General features: G+C 42.4%; 1 protein-coding gene across 1 annotated transcript; it reads left to right on the top strand.

The window, feature by feature from the left end:
* The first annotated feature begins 41 nt into the window (after window positions 1-41).
* Window positions 42-27,994, top strand: LOC113006570 (low-density lipoprotein receptor-related protein 8-like). Its single transcript, XM_026142620.2, has 13 exons — window positions 42-475; window positions 1,079-1,213; window positions 2,116-2,493; window positions 6,149-6,268; window positions 6,432-6,557; window positions 7,816-7,981; window positions 19,030-19,245; window positions 19,754-19,872; window positions 20,082-20,221; window positions 20,802-20,943; window positions 21,017-21,214; window positions 22,743-22,903; window positions 26,489-27,994. The coding sequence occupies exons 1-13, from the start codon at window positions 418-420 to the stop codon at window positions 26,522-26,524; spliced, it is 1,995 nt and encodes a 664-aa protein (XP_025998405.2). The 5' UTR covers window positions 42-417; the 3' UTR covers window positions 26,525-27,994.

The following is a 27,994-nucleotide window of genomic DNA, read 5'->3' on the forward strand; positions in this document are numbered from 1 at the left end:
CAAAGACGTGGACTGATTATAATGTAGACACATTAATCAGAGTCATATATGTAATTTCTTTATTTTCTATATAACCAACCTTTTCACAAATTCTATTAAAGTTTGTTTATCAATATAATCAAACATGTTGAATATACAGAAAAAGGCAGAGAAGCTTGGAAAAGCAAAGTGGACCGTTTGAGGCATTTCCATGTTAAAACCTGCGACGATATAAAGATAAACAAGTACAAAACATACAGCAGTTTCTACTCAACACGAGCCAGTTCACGAGCATAAAAATAACACAACTAGACGAAGAAACGAAGTATGAACGGCGGACGAAACAAGTACCAACTCGGAGACCTGACAGGTTGACAGGCTCGGCTCTTGCGTCATATTTGCGCGCCATCTGCCTCGTTTCTGTGGAGGACGTTGAACATGGGACACCTTGGAGCTGTATTTCTTCTGGTCGTGGGTCTCTCCTTCTATATTTGGGGTATGTTGTGGAAAGAAAAAGCTGCTTCTGCGTGTGTGTGAAATGAACCGGCATGTCGTTTTCGGGGCGCGTGCAGAGCGCCTGTTACTTTGAATGAAGCGTGCTTGCAGCGCGAGCGGGGTTGTTCTTGGTCTGTTACTCATGACGTGTTTATGCTTTTACTGTTACTAAACCATAGACAAACAGTGCTTCAGAAGCCGAGGCGTTTTATGTTCGGGTTGTTGCGTGCGCGAGTCTGTCAACATAAAACACTAAAAACAAAATTATATTATGCGATGTTTGCACAGTCACAGTCTGTTAGGGCAGAATGAATCATTATGATGTATTTGCATGAAACAAACCTGGTACGAGAGCCTGTCACATTGTGATTGATTTAATGTGATTTTTTGGGGGGGAAACTTTTTGGAAAATGTGCGTGTTGCCGGTTGATTTTAGCAGGTTAATGAATGGGTTTTTAAAAATTAAATATAGTACTCTTGGATATTATTAAAATACCTCTTTTGTCAGCAATGTAATGAACAAGTCCTTTCTTATTTTTAATAATTCATTAATTTATCAGCTCTTTCCCACAGCAGTAAAACACTCAATGTGCCTCGTTTCCAGGCGCTGCAGGTCACTTTGTGCCCGCTTGTCACCAGCAGCGAGAATTCACGTGCAGCGATGGCGCATGCATCTCCACCCTGAAGGTGTGTGATGGACATGCAGACTGTGAGGACCGATCGGACGAACTCCACTGCAGTGAGTGCACACATGCGCTTCATCACACACATGCTCATTGCTTTGTGTTTAGCAACACAGATGGTGTAATCTGTTTGGCCTATTACAACATTAGGACAACTTTCTCAGCAACTTATGCAGAATTTACTTTTTTTCTAAATATGATTTTTTTAAAAATAAAATTGAACATTTTATCCATTTATTTATTTTAATTTTAATAAGGCAGCATAGTTGAGATGTTATGTTCCATGCATGACTGATACTTTAATAATGTTAATAAATCTAAATCTGCACTGTTAATAATTGTCCTACTCAAGATTTATGGCATATTGTATACTGTTGCACCTTTTGGACTTCTTTTGCAGAACAGATTATCTTCTGTTCTCTTGCTGCGTGGGAATATGCCATTTGAGATTCTGTTTTTCTAATCCTGCTGAAGTCATGAGAGTCTTTGATATCGAATTCCAGAGAGATTTAGTGTTCATCACGTACATCAGCCTGCGGGTTTGCCAAACAGAACCCTGCAGGAGGGAGTACTTCTGAAAGGATTAGGTGTGATTTTAGGTTAAACATAAACTTTGCTGACGTGAATGAAGCCAGCAGGTTGGAATATTTGTTTAGAGCTTGGGGATGTGTGAGTCCAACCTGAAAGGTTTTGGTTTGACTGCTGGCCAGGAAAACTAAAAAAGTGAGTAATTTATTCTCACTGTCCTACTAAGAAATGCAGGGTTCATCAGTTAGGCCAGGAGACTTTAAAGAGACTAATCCAGTCCAGGTTAATCCAGTATAACTAGGAGCATTAGACACATTTACTATGTCGGATCACGCTCTTGTTTTCTTGTCTGTTTCAGATAAATTACACACGCACAATAGACATGCATGCTTGAATTTTAGTTTTAACTTTTAGCTGTGACTCTTCACAGGCCATGTGTGGTGCACCAAAGGTGAATTTGCCTGCCAGAGCAGAAGGTGCATATCAATGGATTTCTTATGCAATGGTGTGGATGACTGTGCCGATGGGAGCGACGAGGCTTCCTGCATGAACTGCACTGCTGGTTTCTTTTCCTGTGGGCCGTCTGATGCCTGCCTGCCCAGAAACAGGGTCTGCGACAGGCAGACTGATTGCAGAGATGGACGTGATGAGACCGAGGAGTTGTGTGGTTTAGCTCAAACCCTCCCGCAGGCGTCACCGAGATGTGCTGCGTCAGAGTTTCCGTGCAAGAACGGCCACTGCATCCGTCACGCCTGGAGGTGTGACCACTCAAAAGACTGCTCTGACGGCAGCGACGAGGAAAACTGCGGTGAGTGATGTGATGTGCTGTGCAGCTCCACTTCCTTGGATAAAATGTTGAAGTTGTCAGTAGCAAAGCTATAGTGGCTCTGTTGAACTTGTTTTTTTTTTTTTGTTTTTTTTTAAGGCATAGCGCAGAATAGAAAAATGCGATTCTATCTACCTTTTTGTTAGGAACACCTAGACCCAGTTTTGCCTTCAGAACAACCCTAATTTTTTGCAGATCAGATTTTGGTCCATATTGACTTGATAGCGTCACATAATTGCAGCGTATCCATGATGTGATATTAAAGTAAAAAGTTGCTCTATTGGATTGAATTCTGGTGACTGCTGGGGGCATATTGAGGGGAAACTTGTTTGAGAGGATGTGAGCTTTGTGACGTGGCACAATATCTTCCTGGGTAATGCACTGTGGTCATAAAGGATTGAACATGGTCAGCAACAATACTGTAATAGCTGATCATGACCATGAGGTAGGCCCAAAGTGGACCAAGAAAATAATGTCTACACCATTACACCAAAACCACCAGCCTAAACTGTTGATGCAAGGCTGATGCAGTAAAGCACTATACAAATACAGGCCATTTACCATTCTTTCATGTTTCACATTTCCACTGAATTTTGCAGCAGAAATCAAACCTCTTAAGACCAATTCCACATCCAGGTGCTGCTGGCACCTGGATGTGTCATCCCACAAGAATGCTTGAATGACAGGTTAACCAGTACACACCTTAACAACCTTCCCAGCAGCTTGAAGCAGTCTAATTATTTGTCTCCAATCAGCAAGGCATTTTCTCCTAAAGAACTGCTGCTCTCTGGATATTTTCTGTCTTTCATAGCAGGTTCATGTCCTTGTGCATAGATGCACTGAAATATCTAATCAGCCATGTGATTGGCTGATTAGATATTTGCATTAGCTAACAATATAGCTGGTAAGTGTATAAAGTTTGTAGTTTTAAAAGTTAACCAATGCGTTTGACCTCTAGTGTTCCAGCTGCCACCCAGAATGAAGCCATATTGGATGCTGCTGCACACTGATGATAATGGGAAGTAGAATAAATATTGTATGGTGATACTCGAGTTCTACAAGCCAAAAAGAATACAGGCTAATCCAATTTGTGCAGGCCTGCAGCAATCACGTCTGATTCATTTTTAATAATGTGCATGTTAACACTACTGTAATACAAGATAATGTTCTTGTAACTGGTGACGTTTGATGCCTGAAGTTGAAGGTGGGTAGAATGATGGTAGCTGGGAAGAGCTTTTACACAGATGTCCAGAAAGTGGGTGTAATGTTTGAAATGTTGGTGTCACGGAAAGAAAAATTGTCACACAGACGATCTCTCTACTCCCTGAGGGGTTTTCAGAATTTCCGAACTTTCAAACAGATAGACAGGTCTCACAGTTTTGAGTCACAAAACGGTGACGTGTCACAGCGTCATCCAGCAGAGGGCAGCACTGTACTGCTCTGTATTGCAGAGTTGGTGTACTGAAGTTAGAACAGCCAAACATTTTAGCTGAAGGCTCTGTTCAGACTAGAGTTGATAAAAATTGCTGCACCTTCATCAGTGTCTGAGTTGTTGGTCACCTGTACAGTTAGGAGACTAAACACAACGCAAGCGTCTTACTAATGCGTGTGTGGGAAAGCTGAGTTAATCAGCAGAATTGCGCTTTCAGTTTGTTATCAAATATAATAACAAGGTGCTAAAATTTCTCAGCTTCTGTGATGGGATAAAATATGGCGTGCTGATGAATTATTGCACCTCCTTAAGTGTACAAAAAAATTCCACAAAAGTTGAGATGTTTCCAACATTAAAATGTCGGAACTGAGAAAATGTGCTGGAAGCTATCCCAGCTGTCATGGGGTAGAAGCCGGGGAACACTCTGGATACTAAGATGAGGCTTAAAACAAAGAGCAAACCAGTAGTGACAGATGTGCCCAGTAGTGGAGTACAGGCCCCAAAGATGATTGAAAAGAATAAGAATTCTGTGCCAAGATGTCTCTGTGGGGTTTTCGTCATTTATCTGAGACATAAAAATGTTTTTCCTTGCAACCTATGCAAGGATATGATAACGTTTGTTCAAGCTGGCATCAGTGATATTATCCTGACTCAGCTGTTCCAACAGGAGAGACACAGGGTCCATATATCCTGTGAAATGTCAATGAATGTTGGTCACGTTCAACATAGATCAATTCAGCACATTATAAAAACATGATATGTCTTAAAAAGTACTTTTTTTCTGTATGTTTTTTTTGTTTTGTTTTGTTTTGTTTTGTTTATGAAGTCCTGAACCTGACGGTATCTGAAGGAGTGATGTGCAGGGAGATGAAATTTCTTTTGTATTTGATCAGTGTGATAGAGATTTAGTCTATCATACTGTGAGCTATGTTCACAGACGGTGACTTCTGTAAGTGTTCCTGAGCTCATGTAGTAATTTCCTTTGAAGTATCATGGCACATTGTATTTGTGTGTGTGTGTGTGTGTGTGTGTGTGTTTTTGTTCTTTTTGTTCTTTTTTTTTTTTTTTTTTTCTTTTTTTTTTTTTAAATGCACAAAGATCACAGCCATCCGGTGTTGATTTCCAGCCTTGTACCTTGCGCACAGAAATTTCTCCAGAGAGTCTTTTGATGATATGTTATGAGTCTTTGTAGCTGGACATTGAGGAACATTATTCAAAGTCCACAGTTTTGCAGACTGGTTGAACCTCTGCCCATCTTTATTTCTGAGAAACCCTGCCTCTCCAAGATGCTCTTTTTTATACCTGCTCATGTTACTCTTTACATTACTCTTTACACACCAGTGGCGCTGGGTAATGATTCACACAGGATCTGTTACAGCAACGACTTGTGAAAAAGTCAGAAAAAGATAATGAGAAAAATGTAACTGTTTATTTTTTTTACTGGGTTGAACTCAGAGAGAGGTGTTTGGGGGTTTTTAATTTTAATTTTTGGAGGATGGCATGCCCAATAATTGGACACCAAGGGTGTTGTAGTTTCAAGAGAAGGGCGCGTGAGTTTGTCTTGGAAAACTTCCAGAAGGCTTCTTTGAAATTAGAGTTGCAAATGCATTCAGTAAACTTCATTTCGCTGCCTCGTGGTAGAAGCACTTCAGCTCAGTTAAGCTGGTGCAGTCCATAGTCTCACATATTAATGTTTGGAGGAAGTTTGAGAGTTGTGGCTTCTGAATGTTTTTCATAATTGTCGCTCATCATCTGCATGAACAGCTGGGTAGAGGCTCAGTGGGTCATTGTGTTTTGGTGTGGTTACTTTACGTTTTAACCACAGTGCAGCTCGAGTGATATCCACCCCTGTGGTTGACACACCCGTTTGGATTATCATGTTCTCGTTGCAGACTCTCATGTTTTACTTTTTCTCAAGTTCAGCTGCCGAGATAAAATGTCGAGCGTCTCATTTTCATTAATGACTCCTTCAAATTGCTCGGTTAGCTTCAGATATGTTTAGAAATAGTAAGCGAATGTTGGCATATGAAGACACTAAAGCAAAATGAATGTGCTAAACATTGTGCTGATTTTAAGCAAGTTTAATCATGCTGGCATTACCCGACTATTATTAGTCATATCTAGATAAAAGGGTGCTTTTTGGTGTGAAACCACTGCTGATGTGCTCTTTTTTGTGTGTGTGTGTGTGTTTTCTTCTTGTTGCAGATCAGGACGAGTGTCTGGTCAATAATGGCGGCTGTTCTCATCATTGCGTGGATCAGCCGATGGGTTTCTTTTGCCGCTGCCCCGACAACATGAAGCTGGTCAGGGACAGCCAGTGTGAGGGTGAGTGGCAGCCTGATGGAGCAGCTGCAAAAACAACCCCGCCCGAAGATTTATTTATTTTGTATTCATAAGTCAGGGTTGTACCATTCGTCTTACATACATATTATAATACAATGCAAGCTATGACTATTTACTCTAGTAAATTATCTCTTTGATTCTTTAGAGGTGGATGTGTGCCTAGAGAGGGACACATGTGATCAGCTGTGTGTTCACAATAACGGCAGCCTTACCTGTGAGTGCCAGGAGGGCTACAGGACGAATGCAACAACTGGAGAGTGCAAAGCTGAAGGTGAACAACAAATTATCTCACAACAATTTCAGATGTGTGCCATCAGTGGAGCTGCTAGATTTTTAAACAGTTTTTATTAGACATTTTGTTCCCCCTTCCACCTTAAATTTACTATCATACCATAGAAAGTTGTCGCAGTTGCAATTCGTAAAAATGAAAACTCTTCTGCCCTGTTTCAGTGCTGTTTTCACAGAAGGGCTCACAAAGATGACCGCAGGCTATCAACTGGCTTCGAGTCTCTACTTAGTGGTCACGTCTTCCGTTTGGTTTCACACTAACACGTAGAGCAGATCATGTCAGAGCAGAGTTTCCAGTGTTTGATACCAAGTTAAAGAATGCCAGCAGCAAGTATTTGCAAATAATCTGCGATTTATGATGTTTTGAGCAGCTGAAGATGGTTTTCCAACACGATTTGACTGTAGGCTGAGAATAGTGTGGAATAGCCACAGACACATTCACTGAGTTAGTCTGTAAAAAGTCTATTTGTTTTTATATTTGTTCCTTTTTATCTGAGATAAGGTGTTTGGTTTTTTTTTTGTTTTTTATGAAGTCTGGCTCAGATCCCACTAATAGGCAAACCCCAAGTGGATGACTGAATTCATCTTTTGCACAAAGACTTGTTAGTGCTGTGGTCCAAAAGAAGGAAGTCAGCTAGGATTTTCAAATAGATACCACAGGCGTGTTTACTGGAGGGGTGAGGGGTAGCGTTGGCTGTTGCCAGTATTTCTCGATTATCAACACTATCTGTAAGTACAATCAAACTTTTATGTCACGTTCACAAAGGTTACACCTTAACAAATATTGACTCAGTCACACTATATAGGTTGACACAACTGTACAAACATATTGCTCAAATCCGTAACTTTAGCATAGATACACTTACCGTAGTCAATGGCATTTTCCATTCCATTTTGTTATTATGTGACTTACAATGTTCCTGTTGTGCAAACTATTGTAAAATGACCCTGAAACTTAATTCGCTGCCACTGGGGAAAAAAACAAGGTCAAAGAGTTTAAAGCAGGCCCGCTGACATTGTCACTTTTTCCACATGTCTTCAAGGACATTTAGAAAAGTCATTAAAAAATAAATAGTGATGGCACATCTGGTTTAAATGAATGAGTAAATTGAAGATAAGTAGACATAGACAGGGGAAATTCACTTGTTACAGCAGCACAATGAAAATGGAGATGAATACAGAATAATTTCTACTGTTTATAAGTGGTTGCTGTACACAGTAAATAATGTGTATCTTTTCAGGAGATGAAGCTCAGCTGGTCTTCACCAGTTCCAAAGGGATCCAGCTGAAAAACATCAGCAGGTCTGAGTACATGGAACTGGCACCGCATGTGCCGGGTCCCCTGGCTGTCATGATTTCTAATCGCACACTGTACTGGGCCCAACAAGGAAGAGGCTCCATTTACAGGTAACCAGCACGTTTCAATATGACCTGCTTTCCAAAGTCACATGTGACAGTTGCAAGAAAATCTGAGGTCCAAAAAATATATACACATGGATGTTTACCTGTTTTTTTTTTTTTGTTTTTTTTTTTTAATTTATTATTTATTAATAAATTTTTTCCCCTAACGCTGATGTGGATCTGTGTGGCAGCAGGATAAGTGAGATAGCCCATACCCATTTTCAGAGTATCAGTTTTAGTTTCGTAAGTATTATTAGCAACTTCCTTATTATTAAAGATATACAAAATATGATCTGATCAGATAAAAAAGGGTACTTTGATAATCTGGAAATTGTTTCCTGTCTGTGGACCAAAACTGATTAGCTGCAGAGCAGAGAGACTGGATTTTAATATTCCTATCTGTATGCAAACCTGACTGGTCTCTTTTCATAAACACACATTCACTGGACTACAGTAATGTGTCAGGTAGTTGTTTCAAACTCGTGGCCCGGGGACAACTTGCGGGCCATGTCATCCCTACTTGCGGCCTGTATACCGACGTGAAGAAGTATAATGCAATTTGGCCCTTGAAGTAAGTTTTTTTTTTTTTTTTTTTTTTTTTTTTTTGTTAGGGATGATTTGTTTATTGTTGAGCACAATGTTAAAATAAGTTCTTTAAAAAGCCAAAAATGATTTAATGTGAGCAGAGAGCACAAACACGCTGAGTAATTGGCTGTGTTAGTTCAGTGAGAGAGTCAAAAACTAACGTGTACAATTATGTCTGCAGTTTTATTTTGTTAAATACAAACAAAATGATAGCAGAAGTGCTGCCATGTGTCTGTAAAACAAACAAACACCCCCCCCCCCCACCCCCACCCTGCATTTTAGGACATATTTCTGTGTGTTTTCTTGTTTCGTTTTTTGCATTACCTGAACACCAAAATGGCCCTCAAGCGAGATGACAGTGTCAGCAGTGGCCCATAGCTCATTTTGGTTAGGTGTTAAAATAAACTCTGTGCTCACACACTCTTACTTGTCCACCAATGCTTGCAGTATAAATAGAAACGGTACAGCATCATGGTCTGAAACGTGACCCAAACATAAAAACGCTATGGGACGGTGAAAACAGCCACATGCTGCGGCGCCACTATATCAGTGTGACTACCGCTGTCACTGAACTCCAGATTCAAACCAAACAATATATGTTCTGATTCTCAAAGAGTGTTTCTTAGACAGCTTTGACTCAGATTAGGGCAACAGAAAGCTAATAACCTTCACCTGACCAGATTATTTGGGTAATAGGTAATTTAGTTGTGTCAGTATCAAATATCTTCTCTCTCTCATGGCACACAGTGATAATAATCCGCATACAAGTGTGTCGGTGTTGTTGATATAAGGAAATGCAATTTATGGGGAAATGTTTCTAGTTCAACAGCCTTCATTATGCAAAGCATTTCAGAATAAAAGTGATTCTGAGAAGCATCAAAGAGTGACATGAGTCTGCTGATACGGCTATAAGGGAAGTTTTACTTTATGCTGATTCATTTAAATGACTGATCAGAGGCAAACAAGAGAGTCAAATTCCACATCTCAAACAAGCTCTTCAAGTTATGGAGAGAAAATCACATATCACCTATGTCATGTACTTAGTGTTAAGTTTTGAGAAACTACTGTTGTATAAGTGAAGACTTTATCTTGCAGATTGCTTTCTCCTATAAAGCGATTAGTGCTCGGATGCTTCTTAAAAAATAAATGGTTGCCCATGTGTGACTGATATAATACATTTCCTTCATTTCTGCATTTACGTGTGGATGGGATTATTTTTTTAAACGATAATACAAAAAAATACCCATGTACGTGTGGACGTAGCCTTAGCCACACATGAAAACTAAGGGAAACAAAGCCATGATTTGACCTCACACATGCACTCTTGAAAGCAGTGCAGAGACAGAGTGGAATCATCAGCTAGTTCAAAGTAGATCTGTGTATCATCAGCATAACATAACAGAAGTGATACTGTATTTCGCAAAGGTTAGTCACAGTTCCCACGATTGTAGCCTGTTGTTCCTGTTGAAGTTATTGACTGTAGAGATCAAACAAAGAGTATACGTATGTTTTCACCTTACGGTGCAACCTATGCAGTGATGTTGTATAGCTTGTGTGCTAGCTAGTTTTAAAAACTTGATACAATGACATATATCGTTTACCATAGTTTTTTTTTAGTTTTTTTTTTAGTGGAGTAATGAATAGTTATGTCTAGAGATGGACCGATCCGATATTACGTATCGGTATCAGTCCGATACTGACCTAAATTACTGGATCGGATATCGGAGAAAAATAAAAAAATGTAATCCGATCCATTAAATATCACGAAAGCACCTCACAAAACTTGCAACACGCTGTAACTCACCTCAGAACGTTAGCATGTCGGAGCAGTATGCGTCACGTGATAGAGCGGCTGTGGCATGCAGGACCTGTCGGTGGTCTGGATAGCATTTGGAGCTTCGCTAGCAACCCGGCATTTCATCTCCGACAAAGTTATCCCCGAGAGAAGTAAAGCAAGTGTGTAAGTCCATCTCTGAATGTTTGTAAAGCATTCCTGTGTTAAGCTTAACAAACGATATATGGAGCGACTGCCTCTTCTTGCTGCTACTTCAATCATGAAACTGCTTAATGATCAGCTGATCGGCTTTTCTGTCACGAGTCGTGTCTCTAGTTTGCTTTTGGCCCACTTTGCACAAGAAAGAGGAAACCAGCGGCTGAACAACAGCAGCACGTTTAAGCTTGATCAGCTGTTGTTAGAATTTATTTAATATTACTTTCTACACCAGGATCTTTTTCTACGTAGCTGACGGCTGGTAACTGTGCAGGGGCGGATCTAGCAAAGTTTAGCCAGGGGGGCCGATAGGGCATGAACAGGGAAAAGGGGGCACAAAGACATACTTTTCTTTCTTATTCTCATTTAAAATGTCTAGCTTTTAATAAATAATTATCTGACACCCAAAGTTTTAATTTGATGTAAAATGAATAGAAGTCAATTACTGTATATAGTAACTATTAAGTCTAATATACCCTAGTAAGCTATAGTACTTTTTCCTTTGGGAAGGTACCATCTGTGCAGTCTGCAATTTTGTTGAAGAAAGATGTTGAATCTATTTAATATTTCTTGAAAAATAATTGATTTCTGTGCATTTTTTTTCACACTGCATCAAATTAAGGTTGATTACGTCGATTAAGCATCATGAGGTGGCGCATGAGGGGTGGTTTCCTATTTTTTATTTATTTATTTTTGTTGTTGCTGGGAGTTGGAACCCTATTAGTTAGGTTGCTTAATATTTATGCTAGGTACTCTTTAAAATACCAGAATAGGGAGGATGGTGTAGGTTTAAGTTTATTAGATTGATCAGTATTGCTGAACTATGAAATGTTTTTTTTTGCATACAGGTATAACAGAATAGCTTTAGTGTAGTTGTTGTTTTAAACTTGAGTATGAACTTATACAAAATGCAGCAAGATATTTAAAAAACAGTTTTGTTGATTAAAAAACACTATATCGGATTCACATCGGTATCGGCAGATATTCAAATTTATGATATCGGTATCGGACATAAAAAAGTGGTATCGTGCCATCTCTAGTTATGTCTATAACTTCTGTTCCCTGAAGGAGAGGAACGAGGTACAACATATAAGTATAGGATATCACGACCTCGTGTGCCCTGGCTGAAGAAACCTTTATTCACCGCTGTCATCACAGTCATTCCTCAGTTTGATAGCCGCGCTTCAACGAGCCAAACTGCTCAGTGGGGCCACCTTGTGTTGTACCTCGTTCCTCTCCTTCAGGGAACAGAAGTTATAGACATAACTATTCGTTCTCTTTCAGTTGATTCACTCGGTACAACATATAGGTATGGGACATATATACACGCCCCGCAGAGCAGCCACCAAACCGGAATCGGACCACCACCACCTTAGTGAGCGGTAGACCTAGCAGAAAGGACAGTATGAGCCACCGATGGGGCTGTAACATCCAACCGATAAAACCGCACAAAAGTGTGCGGTGATGCCCAACTAGCTGCCGCACAAATATCACCTACAGGCACCCCTTTGAAAAGAGCCCATGAGGTTGCCATCCCCCTGGTGGAATGAGCTCTCACCCCGTGGGGCAAAGCAAGACCTTGGTGCCGTATGCCAGTGAGATAGCTTCTATAATCCAGTGGGACAGCCTCTGTTTGGACAGAGCTCTACCTCTATTTAGATTTGGATGTGCATTTCCCCCAGTGGAAATGATACAGAAGCACGTCTGGCCATTGGTGCATATTAAAACCCGATTCTTTGATCCCCATAATAGAACAGAGAAAACCTGACTCAGAGTGGTCAAAACATTTTTATATTTAATTCTTTATTCAATCATCTTCCGGAAGAGAGAGTCCTGCACAGCCCAACGCCAGTTGCAGGATATCTAACAGAATCATAAAATGTGTCTCTGTGGTAAGACTCGACTTAAGCGGTCAAAGAAATGCAAGAGACTGATGCTGTCCAGTGTAGCAAGTGATTTATTCACCATTTTGTGGCCCAAACAATATTTACAAAGAAACAAATAAGAAACTCAACTCTATAATTAACTCAGTTCAAATAAACATAACTGAACTTAAATCAACAGAAATTAAGGTCAAACTGCACACAGCTACACTGACCTGAACCTTTCTCCTCAAACACCTGAGTTTGTCTGCTTAAATAGTCCACTTAATCAAACAATTTCTCCTCTGGACTATTCCATTCAGTAGGTAGGTAAGATGAACATTATTATATTCAATCCTCTACTACTCCTCTTGACTGGCAACATAAACTCTGTGGTGTAATCAATACATATCACAACAGTAAATCTATTTCTTTATAAACCCTCTAAAATCAACTTTATTAAATTAAGAGTTCTTCCCCTTCTGCACTTGGTCTCTTCCTGTGACCTCAAATGAACCCAGAAGGTATAAAGCAGGAAGTAAAACTACATTTCCTCCTTTTGCTTCTGGAAGACAGGTAGGTAAGGTAAGTTCTAAACAATACCAATTAACAGTTGAAATAAATAACATGTTAACTTAACAAACTTGTAGGAATTGATTTAAACCAAGATGTTATATCATATAATCTGTAAAAGTGCAGAACATAAACAAACCCGAGATAGTAGATGTTTGCCTATTGCAGATTACATGTGAAATATGGTTAAATCAAAACAAGAATGTTAACTAAGAATGTAGACAAATGGTCTTCTCACCCACTTTGTCACAGTCTCATATAGATGTTATTTTGGTACTTTACATGTCACACATAGTTTCAACAACTCCTTATATACGGTACAAGTTCCTCTTTTCTGCCTGGCTTCCCTTATTTATTTATTTCTTTAAAATATTTATTAATATGCTTGTATAGCGCTACACTAACTTCCTGTTTTTCAGTCTGGCTGAGCACTTGGTTTGTGAGTCAAAAGTGGCCTTGCTTTACAAACCTTCATTACTAAAGTACATAAAACAATATAATCAGCGCCTCCATGCCCAAGGGTGCATCGTGGTCGATTATGGAGAAGAACAGGGGGCAGTGAGTATTAACCTTGGAGGGAAAAAGATCTATTTGCGCCTTGCTAAATAGATCCCAAATCTGAGCCACTAGATTTAAGATGGCGCGGCCACGTCCAGACGCCTTCCTGACCGCTCCGCTCCGACTATCCACTTTTCTTATTTTTTGCTCTGGTTTACATTCCAAAATCCTCTAGTTTTATAGTATACGACAGCAGATCACTTGTAAACATCGGTGACAAGGTTGCACATCTAATCTTGGACACTTTTAAACCCGACCCATCCTGGCCGCCAGAGATTCTACGCGGCGCGAAGAACAACAAAGGACGGGCCGCTCATCCGAGGCGTAGAACAAAGAAGCGCCGGGGGACTGGCCAATGTACAATCCATGGAGAACAAGCTCGATGACCTAAGAGCAAGAGTCACCTTCCAACGTGACATGAGGGAATGCAACATTTTGTGCTTCACAGAAACATGGCTGACCCCCACCGTGCTGGACCAGGCCGTAACTCCGTCGGATTCATTCTTTGTGCTCCGCACGGACAGAACGGCAGAGTCGAACAAAACCAAAGGTGGAGGAGTGTGTTTCATGGTAAACAGAAAGTGGTGTGATGCCAGGAGCATTTCTACTCTTTCCAGCAGCTGCTCGCCACATCTGGAATTCCTGAGCATTAAGTGCCGCCCTTTCTATCTGCCGTGTGAGTTCACCTTGGTCATCGCCACGGTGGTCTACATCCCACCCCAAGCGGACACAGGTATGGCTTTGTCCGAATTACATGATGTGCTGAGTTCGCTTCAAAACAAGGACCCGGGCGCAGCCCTCATTGTAGCAGGAGACTTTAACAAAGCGAACCTCAGACAAGTCATGCCAAACTTTTACCAGCATGTCTCGTGTCCAACGAGGGGGGATCGAATTTTGGATCACTGCTACACGCCATACAAGCAGGGCAACAAAGCTGTCTTACACCCGGCTTTTGGGAAGTCTGACCACAATGCCATCTTCCTCATTCCCCACTATAACATACGGAGGGAAGAAGTAACCACGAGGGAGGTGAAACGGTAGTCTGCCCAATCAGAAGCTACGCTACAGGACGCACTCAACGACGTCAACTGGGACATGTTCAGAGCATGCGCAGTCGACATCAACGAGTTTACGGAAGTAGCAGTATGCTTTGTCAATATGCTAGCGGAGGAGATTATCCCCACTGCGAGAGTCACCACATTCCCAAACCAGAAACCGTGGATGAAGAGATCGATCCGCACTGCAGTGAACGCCAGGACCTCCACCTACAACGCGGGTCTTGCCACTGGCGATATGAGCGCCTACAAAGCGGCCTCATACGGCGTGCGCGCGCGGTGAGAGATGCCAAACGCCGGTACCGGGAGCGTGTGGAGTCCCGCTTCCACCAGGGCGACACACGGAGTATGTGGCACAGACTACGCACCATTACGGACTACAAAGCCAGGGACACTGCGCCAATCAACGCCAACTCTGCATTCGCCAACGAGCTGAATCAGTTCTACGCCCGTTTCGAGGTTAGCCAGGCGGCTAATGCTATCTACCGCCTGACTACCGAGGACAGTGACGTCATCAGCGAGAGACCGGTGACCATCATCGCGGAGCATGACGTCCGAGCGGCATTGAGGAGAGTGAACACAAGGAAAGCGCCGGGGCCAGACGGCATCACCTCTCTCTGAGGGGCACTAGCGCTGCCTCGGCACATTTAGCAAAGGTGCGAGGAGCGAGCGACAGCCCTAAACGGCAGCACCAGGTTAGCTAAGCCCTCGAAAGCATATCAGGAACTGCCTGCGTTTCAGGTTTATAGCCACATGAAAATAAGCATCTGTTAGATTGGTTTGCAACAATCAATCTCCTGGGCCGACTTCATTCAAGACCTGTCTGAGTGTTATTGATTGTAACATGGAAAGATGTACATTCATACATTTTTTTTTTTGGAGGCACCTTTCCTGGGGCACAACAATGAAAAACAGCGGTAACACGTGATGTGGTCACCTGAACATTTAACACACCTGAACAGGGAGTTACAACCTGAGGCATTTTGTGTGCACGGGTTTTGTGCTTGGGAGACAGTGTTAGGCAGCGCATTCTGGAGCTGACAACCTAAACAGAACTTAAGCGGCACCTCTTGGGCGGCAACAGAGGGGTAAAAGCAGCGTCTCCCTGCTGCTGGCCCCCTGTTCCCCTCAGAACCACAGCTAGGAGGGCTGAGGCTTCTTTCTCCTGGGCGTCGGGTGGGCCTTTGCTCCAGGCCGACTGGTGTGGAGCTCGGGCTGTAGGATGTGCTTTTGCTAGCGGCACACCCACTGTAGCAGTGGGCGCTGGTCTTTTGCCAGTTGGCAGAGGAGCGGCAGGCCTGTGAGAGCTAGCTGCGGGCTTGGGCTTCGCCTGACGTCTGGGGATGATGGCGCGCAGAGCTTCTGTCTGCTTCTTCCTCAGATCGAATCTAACCTGAATGGCTTCAAGTGAATGTCCAAAAAACCCAGCCGCAGACACTGGTGCGTCCAAATATACAGCCCTGTCTCTATCTGGGACATCTGAGAGGGTCAGCCACAGCCACCCTGCGCCACTACTGTCAAAGCCATTCCTCTGCCCAGGGAGAGCGCTGCACAGCGGGACACACAGAGGATGTAATCTGTGGCAACTCTGACCTCGTTAGGAAGAGGTACCAGCGGGCTGTCATCAGGAACCAGCGATTCGAGCTCCACCAGGCACATAGCCTGGTACGTCTGGAGCATGGTGACGGAGCTCATTGCGCAAGCAGTGCCAGCCCGAGCCTGATAAATCTTCTCCAGCTGCGAAGCTGAGAATCTGCAGTGTTTGGATGGCAGAGTTGCGGGGCCGCCAACACCATCGTTATGGGATGGGGCCAGATAAGCAGCCAGAGACTGCGTTAACTAAGCCAGCTTCCTCGGCGCCGTCCAACTCCATGTACTTTCCATAGCCGGGCACAGTGATGCGGCTAGACAGAGGTTTGTCCCATGATGCCGTTAGCTCGCAGACAAGGTCTGGGAACATGGGAGGCGCCTTTTTGGCCGATGCGGGGTCTGGTAGGAGGAAAAAACTAGCGAACCACGACGGCTTTTGAGCTGGCGGAGGAGAGGACCAGTCCACCTGCAGCTTCTCAGCAGCACGGCGAAACAGGGAGAAAAGAAAGGTGTCATCGTGGCTGACTGGCGCAGCGGTGGCGGCACATTGGGCCATGCTGTGCGACAGCTGAGCGTCCCAGCACTTTTTCCACAAACATCACCCATCTTTCCAGGGTCGAGCGCCAGAGGTGGCGGCAAAACGCACAGGCTTCGGGCTCCGTCAACACTCTCCTAGCGTGAACGATCCCCAGGCAGACAGTGCAGGCATCGTGCTGGTCGCTATCATGCAAAGAGAGGACGGGAGAACGGAAGATTTCTGCTTTGCTAGCTTCAGTTTGGAGTCCATTTTAAAAAGCAAAGCAAAACGCTGCACAGTTAAAACTCGAAATTAGTGCTCTGCGGGCAGCCCACGCACCAACTGCGCAATGGAGGCTAACACCAACAGGGGCAGTTAAGCTAAGTTCAAGTCAGCAGACAACGGAGCTAACTAGCAGCAGCTAGCTAGCCCAACTCAGCAGAGGTGTTCTCAGCGAGGTGAGATTCGCGATGTTGAGAACCAAAACAAAATACCAGAGGCCCAGAAGGATGCAATCAAACAGATGAGTTTATTGAACACACGCGTGGGAAGATGTACACTGGGACTTGTCCTCTTCTTTGGCCCATCTTCTGTCACTTGTTACTAGGCAAACTCAAAAGCAACAAGAAGCTGAATACATTCAGGCCTTCACTCAAGCCTGTTTCTAGATTATATGTAATATATGTGTTTTGTAGGCGTGTATGCAGTTTTAACCTTCTATAGCTCCAAGTCACTTACACAATAGATTGTCTGGACATCGCGCCAAACAAAGCTTACAACCTTTAATTAATTGACTGAGCTTCAACTCTTTAATAAGCACAAAATGCAATGTGTATAAAATGGTTATAGCTGCACCTGTAATAAAAATGTCAATGTAATGCCAACAGCTTCAACAAATGCTTTAATGAAATGATGATTAATTTGATTATGTCTTAATGCAAAGTGAATTAATCCAATGGTAATAATGATAAGTATGAGTAGCAGTAAAATATTTCCCGTATTCCACAACTGTGATGACAGCGGCTATAAGTGCAGGCGGGGCTGTGCGTGTGTCATCACACGTCATCTGCCTTAAAGGCGTGAATAAAGGTCTCTTCAGCCAGGACACGCGAGGGCATGATATCCCATACATGTGTTGTACCGAGTGAATCGACTGAAAGGGAACTTATTACACGGTCTCCACCCCCCTGGCTAATAAACTGCCCCTCTGTCTCCCAGGAGGTATAGGGACAGTTTCTTTCCTACAGCTCTGAAATCTAACACCCCCTGCACACACACCTGAAGACATGCACAAGGCCACTGCACTTTACAATACCACTTTTTAATAGTATTCCCTTTTTTATGTGTGTGTGCCGTTTCTATATTGTGAATATTTGTTTGTGTTTGTCTATATTTTTTGTTCTTGTTTTTTTTTTTTTTTTCTCTTTTCTCATTATGTAACTCCAAAATCACAACACAGAATCTTTGAATGCTAAATTATGCCAGTTGCTCCTATATAGAAAGTACAGCTAAGGCTGTTAAAGTGCACAAGTACTGGCCTCTAGTAGTGGATTAAAAAGTAAAATAAAAAATTTGACTTGAAAAAAATAAAATGTGTGTATATATAATGGTAAATGGTAAATGGCCTGTATTTATATAGCGCTTTACTAGTCCCTAAGGACCCCAAAGCGCTTTACATATCCAGTCATCCACCCATTCACGCACACATTCACACACTGGTGATGGAAAGCTACATTGTAGCCACAGCCACCCTGGGGCGCACTGACAGAGGCGAGGCTGCCGGACACTGGCGCCACCGGGCCCTCTGACCACCACCAGTAGGCAACGGGTGAAGTGTCCAAGCCGGGGCTCGAACCGGCAACCTTCCGATTACAAGGCGAACGTCCAACTCTTGAGCCACGATATAAGATATACGATATAAGATAATAATTTTAAAAAAGTGTTTTGAGTAACTGCTAAAATATTTCACTGAGACAGAACTGGAAACATCAGCCTGATAGTGGAGGGGAAGGAAATGTTGGTCATGAATTGTTCTGTGGTGGGGGTGACTGTGGTGATGCATCAGTCTGAGACGTGCTAACACTAACATTACTGTTGCTAATGTTGCTAAAATAATGTTTAGGCCGAGTTCTGATGAATTAGCCTGTTGTGGGATGGCGCCAGTGGCATGGATGGAGTCTGATTGGATTTGTTAGAGCTGAAATTTCAATAAACACACTGTCGTTGTTGTGGTTGTTGTTGTGGTGGGGGTTTTTTGTTTTTTTTGTTTTTTTAATGTGTTGTCTGGGCTTCTTATTTTCACTCTTGCATTGTTTTTTTTTTAGGATCTCCTTGGATAGAAAGCCACAGGAAGCTGTGTTGGTGCTGAAAGTTCAAGATTCGGTAACCAGCATGGTGGTGGATTGGATCCACCAACTTCTCTACTGGACCAGTATAGAGATGGGGTGGGTTAGCGTGGCCTTTCTGGATGGTTCAGCTCATCGTCGGCTCATCGCAGGGCTCGACAAGCCCTCCGCAGTGGCCGTGGATCCTCTCCGAGGGTACGAGGCTCTGGGATTTTGCATTTCATTTTAATGGTTAACAGCACAAGATAAGGAAAAAAAAATGCTTCACCTGTGATAAGGGGCTGTTGCATCATGGTTGTTAAATAGCAATGATTGCATTTCAAAGCAAAGAAGCTAAAAGCCAGCACGTCACGCTGGAGCTGGTTAAACATTTACACCTTTACTTGTCCAGGGAAGGGCAGCACATTACAAAACCCTACATTAATACAGTTTAAATGGTGTTTAAGCATGACTGTGTCCATGTCATGCTTGAAGGCATTGAATTATTCAAATAATACATTCTCTTCCTTGCTTTATGCTAGTAGGTCCAACCACTTCCTTTAGTTTTGCATATTTCTTTTTGCTTGTTTCGTCTTTATTGAAGTGTTATTTGTTGGCAAATAGCTTGTCTCCTAAATTAAAAAAAGACATCACCAAAAGGTAAAATAAGTCTTAAAAATCAAAGCTACAGAAGATCAAAACATGGGTGCTTTTATTTTCTCAGGCTGCTTTTCTGGGCAGATTGTGGTGTCTCCCCAAAGATCGAAAGTGCCGGTTTGGACGGCTGCGACAGAAAAGCTCTGGTCACTTCCTCAATACGCCAGCCTGTAGCCATCTCTCTAGGTACGTTCTGACATTCAAATTAATTGCTGTCAAACTGGCATTATTTAGAGAAATCAGAGGAGAGGAAAAACATCTTCGTCCTTAAATTAGGAACAACATGAGTTCATTTTTCTGTACTTCAGGCAGAAGTCAGACCTTCAGTTCGGAGCATTTGAATATATTTATGTTGAGTCACTTAGTGCTGGTATTCATGTTGCACGTTCCCTTAGATATGCCTCGGCAGCTGCTGTACTGGTTTGATGAGGGAATGAGAAGAATCTCAAGAGTAAATCTAGACGGTCGTCAGCGTAAAACGGTGGTGGAGTCTAACGGCTATCTAGACCGAGCGTTTGGACTGTCTGTGTTCGAGGTACAAGAATTACATTATGGTCTGTGCTGCCTGACATCCTGTGTCAGACCCGGGGGGCAACAACAAATGCATTTTAATACTGAAGGCAGCTATATGCAAGGAAACTAAATGCAGTGCATCCAGAAAGGATTTACAGTGCTTCACTTCTTCCACTTTTTGTTATTTTGTAGGCTTATTCAAAGTGCATTCAATTCATTTTTCACCTTAAAACCCAACACACAATACTCCTAACACAGCACGCATGCGACAAAAGTGCCTAAATTTCCACTAAAAGATCTATTACTTGTGCCATTGGCTATCACTGAGAAGACATGCTGCTTGCACATTTCACCGGTGCTTGATCATTCCCCTTTTATAATTTCATCACAGCTGAGTTAAAGAGTTCAGCAGCAGCAGCAGCTGCAGCTTAAAACGAAAGAGAATATTTGGCCTGCACCACTTGCTGAATTGAAGTGTGAATACTTCCTGGATATACTGTATACAAGAAAATCACTTCATGATGAGATATGGAGCTTTCTTCTTGCATGCAAAGCCCGATTTCTGCTGTGTGCTGCTAAAGCTTTCCCTCACTGGGTTTCAGGGATTTGTATATTGGAGTGACGAAGTTACGCGGTCCATTTGCCGAGCAAACAAACACAACGGCAGAGACCTCCAAGCACTTCTGTCTAACGTCACCTCGCCAGGTGGTGTGCTCATCATACAGCCTGTTCTCCAACCAAAAGGTATGCCCAATCAAAAAGGGACTTCTTCACACTGTAGGTCCCAGACTGATAACTGTTGCTGATTTCTTCTAAGGACCCTCTGTTTGTGGACGTCCAAGGGCAGTTTGCCATCACAAGTGTGTCATTGACTTGCTGACCCAGGGTCCAAAGTTCAGCTGTGTTTCTCCAGAAATAGGAAGAAACAAAACAGAGGAAATTCCTGCAATCTCCCGTTCAGTTCCTGCAACAGCTTTATCGGATCCTACATTTTTGGGAATCCTTTCTCTGATTGGTAAGAACCTGTCAAAGTCTCAAAACATTTAAACAAATCAGATCCATACTGCACATGAAAGGTCGTCTTTCATTAGCAGCGGCACAAATTTTTCCACCAGAGTCAATAAAATAGAATAGAATAGAATAGAATTCAACTTTATTGTCATTGCACATGCACAGGTACAGGGCAACGAAATGCAGTTTGCATCCATCCAGAAGTGCTTTAGTGATATAGATATATTACAATATATATTAGCAATAATATAGATATGTGAGTATATTACAGAAATGGGTCTATTATGGTATGTTATAATGTACACGGTATGAAGTATGTTGTGAATATTCTATAACTATAAGTATGTACAGGCTGTAGTGAGTACAAGCTATGTACAGGATATGAACAGGATATAAATATGAAAAACTATACAGAATATGAAATAAATAACTTTACAGAATCTGGGATATACAGCTATACAGAAATGGGAACTATGCAAGTTGTAAACAGTTGTAGGATTAAAGATTATCGAATGTACAGAATGATTATTTACACAGAGCTATACAGTAGTGCAGTTAAGATAAGTGAGGGTGTAGATAGTTTCTACAGAGGCTATATAAAGTGCAAAAATGAATGGATCATTGATTTTCTTTTAGTTACAGTTTACCAGAGTAATTAGTAATCCAATAAACATGCAACAGGTCTCCATTGGTCATCACTGAAACATTTTTTTATTTTTTATTTTTTGCTTTGTGGCAGGGTGCATTATCCTGCTGAAAGCAGCCACAGCCATTAGGCAATACGGTTTCCATGAAAGGGTGGACAGGGGTCAGCATGGGTACCGTGACTGGTTTGTGTCTCTGCAGCCTCATATGCACCTAACTAATGCACTGTGTATTCTGACACCTTTCTATCAGAACCAGCATGAACTTTTTTGACAATTCGAGCTACGGTAGCTCATCTGTTGGTTTGGACGACACGGGGAAGCCTTTGCTTCCTACGTGCATTGATGGGGCTTGGCCGCCCATGACCCTGTCACTGGTTTTACCATTGTTCCTTGCTTGGACCACTTTTGATAGATACTAACCACAGCAGACCCGGGCCAACATGACAAAATGTTCACTTGTTCCCTGATAATATCCCACCTCTACCAGATGCCATAATAAAGAGATAATCAGTGTTATTCACATCACCTGTGTGGTCATAATATAATGCTTGATTACATGTATGAAGTCAAGCTTGCAAATGAATATCTTTGCAAAAAATGCTTATATGAATGTGCGTGAACGAGACCTGTTTTATAAAAATGCCCAAATTTAGTAGAAAAGCAAAATAAGAAGCATTTCATTTACCACACATAAGTAAATGTTTTCAAGTTTTTATGAAGCGTTGTTAATCCAAAGGGCTTTTTCCACAAGTGTTTTTCCATTCATGCAGCCACCCATTTGTCCACTCAGTGGAGGTAATAGAAGTGACATCATGCATGACTTCAGCTTCTATGTCATGTCTGGAACTCCAAAAAACTGATGAATTTCCTGTGTGTGTTTCCAAGTGTTCCTCAGTGTCCTGCTGTTGGGAATGGCTGCATGGTGGTGGAGGAAAGAATTCCAACCTTACAGATCTCTCACTGTGCAGAGCTTCTCCCTGAAGGAATCCCAGGACCCCCTCGTCATTCAAGAGCCACCAATGGGTTCAGACACACGTATAGTCAAGGTGAGAGGAGTTTTGAAGGTAAAACCAGTAGTTTGTGTTTGTGTGCACATGTGAGAGATACAGCTAACTGCTTTACATGTTGTTTTCCCACTTCATGGCTATCTTACACCCTCTGTTTTATCTTTTTTAGGACAATAAGATGCAACCCTCACTAGCAAAAATGTTTTAAAATTTCTTTTTCACTGCTCCCAGTGATTTAATAATCCTGCAAAAACACATCCAAAGAAGGAAACTACATAATAAACAATAAAGGGAAACCATAGCTATTGGGCAGGTAGCATGCAACTGCAAACTGAACCTGGACCCACATGCACGTGCGTTAAGCCATATAAGTCGTATTTTCAAATGTTTTTGTCATTCCCATTTTTTTCCTGCACACAAAAACAAACTGTTCATTGCGTTTATTGGACTATTCCTTAAAGAAAACGCCAAACAAAAACCGGCATTTCCCCCAGTGCTTTACATCCCTGATCTTTACCCAAGTGTCCAGAACATATGGTCGCAGTTCTGGTGATACGATTACAAAATCGATCATCGACCTGCAGCCTACAGCGTCCTGGTGCCACGTGCACTTATGCACACTCTTATGTTCAAACAAGGTGTTTGTTATGGCCAAACTGTGATTTGCACAGAAGTCCAATAACAAAACACCGCTCTGGTTCAGATCAGGGAGGCCGTTCCTCCCAATCACGCCCCTCTAGGTCTCGCTGTCGTTACCCACGTGAGCATTGAAGTCTCCCAGTAGGACAACAGAGTCTCCAGGTGGAGCACCTTCCAGCACCCTACCCAAGGACTCTAAGAAGGCTGGGTACTCTGAACTGCCACTCGGCGCACCCGGCCACCAGACGCTCGCCCTCGAGCACCCTCCCCAGGTCTGGCTCCAGGGTGGGGACCCAGTAACCCTATCCCGGGCAGGGTGAACTGTTCCCTCGATGGTCTTTTCATAGGGTACTTCTGAATCGCTCTTTGTCTGGTCCCTCACAGGACCAATTTGCCATGGGAGACCCTACCAGGGGGCAAAAGCCCCCGGACAGCATAGCCCCTGGGATCCCTGGGACACACAAACCCCTCCACCACGATAAAGTAGCGATTCACGGAGGGGTGCTATCTAATCTAGCAGTTCAATTGAAGTTTAGCTATACAGCCCCGTATCACAACAACAGTCCCCTCAAGGCGCTTTATATTGTAAGGTCAAGACTACAATGTTACAGAGAAGACCAAAAATCAGATGACCTCCTATAAGCAAGCACTTTGTGACAGTGGGATGGAAAAACTCCCTTTTAACAGGAAGAAACCTCCAACAGAGTCACTTAAAGCACATAGTTAGGGCTGGATTATCAAAGAGAGAGCTGGTTCCACAGGAGAGGAGGCCTGAAAGCTACTTTTAAATGCCCTGAGAACCACAAGCAAGCCTGCAGTCTGAGAGCAAAGAAGTAGAGCTTAGGCTTGCATTAACGTCTAAAGAGGCCTGCTTTGCATGCTCGAAGGAGCGAATTAGTAGATGTGAGGGAGTATATTGTGGCTAATGTGCAGGCTTCTCTTATTAGAGGAAACAGGATTGTCAAACAGCACAATGTGTTATCATAAGGTCCCTGACTCAGCCTTTAGTAGCCCTGAACAATGTTTTCACTATAAGGAGGCTGGCTAAGATCATCCCATTTATTGGAGTCCCCCCCATTATACATTTATGCATTTGTTTGTTTTTGGCTGGGCTCTGCTTGCTGCTTTGACTCGAGCCGCGTTCAGTAGTGATACACAGATCAGGGGTTGGGTTAATGTGGATTGAAACCTGGTGATCCTTCTTCAGTTATTTCATTACAGTCAGTCAAATCTTATCAAGCCACTGTATATGTGTGCATGAGGGTGGGAATGCATGTTTGTGTCTGTGTGTGCCAGTTTGTCTGTGTCTATATGTCAGGTCGGGTCTTAGACTCCACCTCTCTGGGAACTCCCAGGCCCTCCAAGGCCTATCTCCCCTCACCACACTCCCTGCCGGTGACTGATGCCCTCAGGGGTCAGTGCATTGGTGGTTCTTGGTGTCCAGGGCTGGGCACTCAGGTATGTACCAGCTCACTCCCGGTGGCTACCTGGCGGGGCCTGGCGCCTGTTGCTCGGTCAGGCCTCCTCCGGGGTGCGGGGGGCCTCCGGCCTCTGGGCCTGCGGCTCGGTTCACTCTGGCACAGCTGGCTGCCGGCAGAGCCGGCGGGCACGCCGGTGCAGCCCCCTCTAGCTTCTGCTCGGTGGCTACTGGGTGACGCCTTGTCTGGGGATCCTCAGCCCTTCCCATGAGGGTGGCACGGATGCCCCTCCAGTGGTCCTCCTTGGGCTCTCGCACTCTAAGGCCTCTGGATGTCTGGGGCCTGGATCTCCTCCATGCCTGCTTCATGCCCTGGGGGATGGGGCTATGGCTCGCTACATCCTCTTGCAGACCATTACATGTGGAAACCATTTGAATACAAGCGCGCTGATCCACACAGGTATGCACACGGGTGTTTACTGCTCGTAGACTTAAATTACACCTTTCTTGGCTGCTACTTCAAAGCACATTGTGCGCTGTCTGTCCTGCGTGCTGCACAACAACATCGAATATTTAGTATTTACTGCTGTTTACACTTAGCTAGATTAATGCGATGGTGTTGTGTTTAGTATGTTGCTTTATCATTAGTATACAGAAATACTAATGATTATGAAATTACTGCAACCCATCATCTCCAGAGGTTACTCCTGTGCATGACCATTAGTATATTTATGCTTTATTTGTCAGATTTTTTTTTACTGTTTCGTCTTGAGAAGTGAGACATTTTTAACATTTGAAAAAAGAAAATAACACAGTATTCCACTTTCAAATGGATCCATTTCATTCATTCACTTGAGTACACTTTGAACCTTAAAGATCTGGTATAAACAACAGTTTATTGTGACCTTATGAACATCCTAGAGTTGCATAATGTGACTTTTGGTTTTATTGCAGAATAAAAAAATATAAATAAAAATAAAAAAATAAAAGAAAAAGCCACTGTAAGCAGTTCTGGTGAAGAAGAGTGGATTTCTTTGAGGGTAAAATTGGGATGGATGACAAAAAACCTAGTGCTTCTAAATATTGCTCCTTGCTCCTAAATGTTTCATGTGTGTGTTGTCCTTGAATTAAGCTGTGGTAAGTGCAGCAACTTTCTCTTTTGGTAGTTTAAAAAAAACAGCCTCGTGCTTCTGAAGCGACGCAATCAACAGGTGTTTCCTCCTCAGGAAAAACACGCACACACGCATGTCTTACTATTAAGATTTGAAGCCAGCAACCTCAGATTTTCTAATTTGCATCTCAGCTTTTAAAATAGTTAGAAAGAACTGCAAATGTGGGCTGTTTGAAAGGCTTACAGAATACATCCGTTAAGCTACAGTTTCTTCCTCCTGTCTAGACTTTAAACTGACACAATCACAATATAAACAAACAGGCTGTCCCATCAATGAGTTTCTTTTGTTTGTTTATGTGGAATTTATCCTATAATATATAGAAACACAGTTTGACTCACAAGTTAGAGGCTTATCCCATGCAGCAGGTTGACTAAGTCGTGTTTTCTTTGCTGCCAGGAAACTTTGCTTAAGCGGGACTTGGACGGTGAGTGAAGGTTTGACACAAGTGATCAGCTGACTGGGTTTCTCCCGGTGAACCTGGTGGTGTTTTAACCCCTGGCAAAGACCTCAGAGCTGACAGGACATCAAGGCTGCAAGCAGGCCCGGCTGAGAGTTCCAACTCCCCTGGAAGTTTAAATCTGTGATCTGGGATAAATATCTGCATTTGAAGAGGAGGAAAGTCCTTCACTTTTCAGGATATTTTTCACATAGCTCTCGCAACTCACTTTGTTTTTGTTAAAGTCATAGTTTATTTACTTAATGGTGAACAAGCACATCCAGTTTCTTTTTCTTTAAGTATGTCTAAGAAATGTTCATCAGGTTAACTGTTAAGGTCTTCACATTTCCATGTGAACTGAAGACGAGGTGAAAATATGTGTATGAAGGACACTGGCAGTGAGATCGTTCTGATAATTGACAACACAGTTTGCTGGTTTCTTTGATATGTTTTGCACTTTTGATCAAAGAGAATGAGCAAACTGTAGGATGAGGTTTCACAGATGAAATTATTTAGTCACTAATATTTGTTCATATTTGTATTTTAGTTTAGTTGCATCGTTTTACTGAATGTTTTGAATACTTTTTGCCTCGTGTTCAATTCACCAAACTTAACTCCAGCAGTACTACAAGTTTTACTTCCTCACATCAATCAGGAATCAAGCGAGCAAAATGCGTTAATTTAATAGACATTTAGTTTGGCACATTTTAAAGAGCATCACCAAATGTATGCATGGTCCTGTTTACACACTTGGTGTGAATCCTGCAGGGTACAAAGTGCAGAAGGTCACTCTTGTGTGTTTTCACAGACTGGATTAAAGCTGAAAGTTAAATATTGATCTAAAAAATCCATCCCTACCAGGATGTTTGTTTTTTGTTTTTAAATGGTCACCTTTTTTTTTTCTTCGTCTTAGTTCGATAAACTTTTGAGAGCTTTCCTCAGTGTTAGACCGCTTTCCTATTTTCTACAATATAACATCAACTATCTAGCAGCCACTTTTGTGCAGCACACGTTTTATTACCAGTTCAGAAGCTGGCTGAGTTAAATATTTCAACATTCCTAACCCAGCTCATGGCATCATTTGGAATCTCAATTCAGTTTAAAGTGACCTTAAATAAATACATAAAGGGCTTTTTTTCTTAGTCTATTACCAACTGTTAGAAAACCTATAACTGGTTTGGGGGTTTCTTCATGTTTTTGTTTGTGTGTTGATGCGGTTATGGTTGATGCTGTTGAATGGTTGACATGCCTTATCTGATTTCAGTCTCTTGATTTGTTTTTTTCTGTTGGACCTTAAAAAAAATATCTGTTGGTACAAACTGCTGACTTGTATGGTTAGTATTTATTTTGGTGGGTTTATTTATTTTGCAGTAGTATTGTAGCTGCTTTAGTGCTGTCTCTGTACTTTACATAATTCTGTTAATTGCTGTAAATGAGTCAAATAAAGAATTTTATGTTTTCCTACA

Source organism: Astatotilapia calliptera, chromosome 15, assembly GCF_964374335.1.
Source record: "Astatotilapia calliptera chromosome 15, fAstCal68.1, whole genome shotgun sequence".
In the NCBI taxonomy this organism is placed as follows: domain Eukaryota; kingdom Metazoa; phylum Chordata; class Actinopteri; order Cichliformes; family Cichlidae; genus Astatotilapia; species Astatotilapia calliptera.